At 45.2% G+C, this 5,000-nt stretch overlaps 2 protein-coding genes across 3 annotated transcripts in view; one reads left to right on the top strand and one right to left on the bottom strand.

Moving 5' to 3' along the window:
- The window catches only part of pitrm1 (pitrilysin metallopeptidase 1), a 17,492-nt gene extending 13,858 nt beyond the window's left edge, over nt 1-3,634 (top strand). For both annotated transcript variants that reach the window (XM_030775543.1, XM_030775544.1), the window contains 5 exons: nt 12-124; nt 253-378; nt 688-833; nt 1,457-1,559; nt 2,639-3,634. In XM_030775543.1, the coding sequence (XP_030631403.1) occupies nt 12-124; nt 253-378; nt 688-833; nt 1,457-1,559; nt 2,639-2,732 (582 nt within the window). In that variant the 3' untranslated portion in view covers nt 2,733-3,634. The remainder of the gene's footprint in view (nt 1-11; nt 125-252; nt 379-687; nt 834-1,456; nt 1,560-2,638) is intronic.
- A 1,040-nt stretch (nt 3,635-4,674) lies between these two features.
- pfkpb (phosphofructokinase, platelet b) overlaps nt 4,675-5,000 on the bottom strand; it is a 26,261-nt gene continuing 25,935 nt past the window's right edge. Inside the window, exon 23 of the mRNA XM_030773314.1 lies at nt 4,675-4,828. Within this exon, the coding sequence (XP_030629174.1) occupies nt 4,675-4,828 (154 nt within the window). The remainder of the gene's footprint in view (nt 4,829-5,000) is intronic.

Here is a 5,000-nt window from a genome sequence, read left to right on the forward strand (position 1 = left end):
CTCCCTCCCAGGAGCCTCATTTTCAGCCCTGTCAGATGAAGACGTATTTCCAAATGCCATTTCCCATCAACTTTGTCAGTGAGTGTGTGCGCACAGTGCCGTTCACACACGAGGACTACGCCAGGTACGACACAGCATCTCCTCAGACACCTGTATGTCTGCACCATGTTAATTCAACCGTCCCCACAAATACAGTGTTCTGTCTGCACGTCCGCTCACACACATTATTTCGGTTATCTCGGCCTCTCTCAGCCTGTGTATTTTAGCGAGGATGATGACTGCCAAGTTTCTACATGGAGAGATCAGAGAGAAGGGCGGGGCTTATGGAGGCGGAGCCAGGATGGGAGGCGGTGGCCTGTTCTCTTTCTACTCATACAGGTACGGGTCCTGTCAGTCATAGCCCTGCTCAGATATACTCTGGTGTGTGTAGAAATTTAAAAGGAGCTATCTGCTTTCTGTAAACGCTGTCCGGTTCTGTGTTATCTAAATTTGTTAATCGTAATGTGTATGTGTATGAGTGTGTTTGGCAGTAAATATTCCCAATTTTACAATTTGCAGTTACTTTTACTTATGAGGTTAGTTAGATCTACGAATTTCCACTCAAATGCAGTCTTTCTGTCAGATTTGTAATAGTTTTATTTTAGACTTTGTCTTCATGGCAGTTCCCGTGTGTTTGTTGGTATACAGGGACCCAAACTCGACGCAGACGCTGACGGCGTTCCGGAACGGAGTGGAATGGGCCAAAGCCGGGAAGTTCACCCAGCAGGACATCGACGAGGCCAAGCTGTCCATTTTCTCAGCTGTGGACGCGCCTGTCGCCCCCTCCGATAAGGGTAAGCTCTTAGCCTCTCCCAGACCTCTCTTCATCCTCTGACTCAGCAGTGATGCGGATGATGTATCGACTGTGACGTCATATCACTGGTGTTCCACTGCATGACTACTCACAGACAGACCACTTAACAGCCACTCCATAACAAAACATCACTCTTCTCTCATACCGAGAGATCCTCTCTGTCAAAGTCAGTACATTTCATCTAAGCACATACTGAACACCATCAGATAGTGTGTATGCCATCAGACGGCTCTTTATGCGAACAAGCGGAATTAGTGATGGAAGAGTTAATTGTCTTATCCTTCATTAAGGGAATAGCATGCCGCGTCCTCCGTTCATTTCAGTGTTGTTGTAAAGAGTTTGTTCGTGTCTGTGACGGGTTTATGACTGTGTTTCATCGGTCATATAAGATGAAAAGTCACACATATATGTGTGTGTGTGTTATGTTCCCCAGTCCTGGTGGCCATCTAAATAATAGCAGCTAGGCAGCACTGACAACCCCTACTGGCGGCGATTATGTTTTTGTTTGTTTTGTTTTGTTTCCCTAACCTGTGTGTGTGTGTGTCCTGTGTCTGGATCGGTGATCAGAATAAATCAAACTGGTCTTTGTTTCCGTCGCTGCAGCTCTGAGTCGCTTTTTAAGCGGCATCACGGACGACCTGAAGCAGAGACACAGAGAGAGACTCTTCGCTGTGACTGAAAAAGACCTGATCGATGTGGCTGGCAGGTAAAACAAAAAGTCCCTCGAAACTTCACCTAGACACACACTTTAGTTTTAGAGTAGTTTGGATGGTGGAGTAGTTTGGATGGTGGAGTAGTTTGGATGGTGGAGTAGTTTGGATGGTGGAGTTGTGGGGATGGTGGAGTAGTTTGGATGGTGAAGTAGTTTGGATGGTGGAGTAGTTTAGATGGTGGAGTAGTTTGGATGGTGGAGTTGTGGGGATGGTGGAGTAGTTTGGATGGTGAAGTAGTTTGGATGGTGGAGTAGTTTAGATGGTGGAGTAGTTTGGATGGTGGAGTTGTGGGGATGGTGGAGTAGTTTGGATGGTGGAGTTGTGGGGGTGGTGGAGTAGTTTGGATGGTGGAGTTGTGGGGATGGTGGAGTAGTTTGGATGGTGGAGTTGTGGGGATGGTGGAGTAGTTTGGATGGTGGAGTAGTTTGGATGGTGGAGTTGTGGGGATGGTGGAGTAGTTTGGATGGTGGAGTTGTGGGGATGGTGGAGTAGTTTGGATGGTGGAGTTGTTGGGATGGTGGAGTAGTTTGGATGGTGGAGTAGTTTGGATGGTGGAGTTGTGGGGATGGTGAAGTTGTGGGGATGGTGGAGTAGTTTGGATGGTGGAGTTGTGGGGATGGTGGAGTAGTTTGGATGGTGGAGTTGTGGGGATGGTGGAGTAGTTTGGATGGTGGAGTTGTTGGGATGGTGGAGTAGTTTGGATGGTGGAGTAGTTTGGATGGTGGAGTTGTGGGGATGGTGAAGTTGTGGGGATGGTGGAGTAGTTTGGATGGTGGAGTTGTTTGGATGGTGGAGTTGTGGGGTTGGTGGAGTTATAACAGACAGTGCAGTAGAGGGAACTATGACAATATGAATATGATTTCTGTAAATTGCTTTTAGCTACGGTTCTGTGATCCATCCCCTGTGAAGTTCTGGTCAATGAATCAGTCAAGGCTTTGGACCCCAGTTCTTTACAGCCTGTCTCACACTGTCATAGATAACAGAGATATAACTTGTCTTTCTCTCTCTGTGTGTGTGTGTGTGTGTGTGTGTGTGTGTGTGTGGTGTGTGGTGTGTGTGTGTGCATAATCAGGTACCTTGGCATAGGCCAGAGAACATGTGGGGTTGCCATCTTGGGTCCAGAGAATGAGAGCATCAAAAAGGATCCTTCCTGGGTTATCAAATAGACTGACATCACTTCCTGTGTGTCCAGACGGACTGAAGTCACCTCCTGTGATCTCATCATTCAAATCTCCTTTTTTTTCCTGTTAAAACACCTCTCGTCTTTTACATCTGAGATCTCATCAAGCAAACTGCTGTTACGCTGCCTCACACAGGGATGCCGTCTGCTCAGCGAGGGAGACCTGAAGTGTGTGAAATGTTTCATTACTGGACCCCCCCAGTCTGGGTGCCTCTGTCGTAAGTGAAGAACTTAACCTAGTGTCTTTATTCATTATGAGGAGTCGACGAACACATTTCACAAGCTGTGACTGGCAGAATGTTTCTCACATTCAGAGACAAGATTACCTGACCCATGCATTTACTCAGCCTGTCTTTTAATCATCTAAAGACTTTCATGGAGTTGTGTTTTCATTTAGTTTGATTTTTTTCCCCTCTTATTTGTATTTGAATTCGTATTTCTCAACCCAGTCCTGTAGGCCCTGGGGCCCCGAACACCATTACTTAATGTCCTGCACTTACGTTAGTCTGATTCAAACAGTCCAGTTATTGATAATGGTCTGTTTGTGTTAATCAGCTGCGTTAGTGCAGGAAATTACGGAACAGTGTTCAGCGCCCCAGGGCCAGCAGTTGCATACCTGAAGGGCAGAGAGAAATGGGTTTACAAACACAACACAACACAACACACAACACACAACATGTACACACACACACACACACACACGCACAGAGGTTGAGAAATGCTGTTAAACTGTAGAAACAGTTGAATGCCAGGACATTTTTGCTAGGGCCCTGTGCCTTTGGTAATGATATAAAAATATGATATAAAAATATAAGTGTAAAAGTTCTTCTGTTGACTTTTAAAACTCAGTGGTCACTGTGAAGAAGCACCTACAATGACACAAATGTTCAATGTAAAGCAGAGAAAACAGAAATTGTCTATTTATAAAAACACAACCAAATAAATATGAAATAAAATTGAGTGTACTTTGTTTCTGGTTCAGTTATTTCGTTCATTTAAAGTTCATTAAATCTGCCAAATCGGATGGAATGTTACCTGTGCACAATCACAGAGCATCTGTGTGTCTGCTAAAACAGAGCATCCTCACTCAGAATGAACGTAACTACGGCTGGTTCTCAGAATGAACGTAAACACGACTGGTTCTCTTTGACTTTTATTGTGTCTCATTGTTCATGGAAGCACCTCAGATATAAGCGATTCAAAACCAACAACACGGAAACAGAACTTCACACTGAATATTCTCACATTTTCACATCCACGTCATGCTTGACACAGAAACAGCTTCACAAACACAGACTACTCATGAACGAGGACGCTACAGGAAAAGTCCCCGGTGTGGAGCCAAGCGCCTTGGCCGAACAGTGCTGGCAACACCAGCTGGTGCGTTAGGAAGAGCTCGTTTATTCCCGACCCTCCGGCGAGGAGAGCGTGGGACCGCAGTGATCGCAGTCGTTTCGCCTCTCGTCTTTTACGTGTGAGATCTCATCAAGCACACTGCTGTTACGCTGCCTCACACAAAACAAAACAAAACAAAACAAAACAAAACAAAACAAAACAAAACAAAACAAAACAAAACAATCCAAATCTGTGATTTTCCCACACCCCTGACAGCGTGGACGTCTGTATCTGTCTGTTTGGTGACTGAAAACAGCAGAACATCATGACGGGGTTGGCGTGATTCTTGAGGTTGAGGAGTTCTACAATAACAGTGCTTGTGTTTAATAAATATTATGTCTCAAGCGTTTAAGTTACAAGATTAACTACAGGGCGCAAAGTGCAAGTAAGAGTTACCATAAAGCACAAATAAGCCCATTCCTCTGTCTCTCTCTCTCTCTCTCTCTTTCTCTCTCTCTCTCTCTCTTTCTCTCTCCCTCTCTCTCTCTCTCTCTCTCTCTCTCTCCCTCTCTTTCTCTCTGTGTTTCTCTGGATCAGATGGCAGAGACGTCTGTCTCTTTGGCTCTCAGTCGGACGACGGGCTCCAGCTGGCCTGAGTCTGAGATGTCGTAACTTGTCTTGTACTTGGCCAGAATCTTCATTAGGGGGCGCAGTTTCAGCCACCACTGCTCCATAGGGATCCGGTGTCTGGACACAGCAGAGTCACAGAGACCTTTGATTATATGCTATCATAACCTTATACAGACAGACAGATAGATAGATAGATAGATAGATAGATAGATAGATAGATAGATAGATAGATAGATAGAAATCAACCTGAAAAACACATTGAAAAAGAGAATATGCTGTGTGTGCATGA

This window comes from Chanos chanos, chromosome 5 (assembly GCF_902362185.1).
Source record: "Chanos chanos chromosome 5, fChaCha1.1, whole genome shotgun sequence".
Lineage (NCBI taxonomy): Eukaryota > Metazoa > Chordata > Actinopteri > Gonorynchiformes > Chanidae > Chanos > Chanos chanos.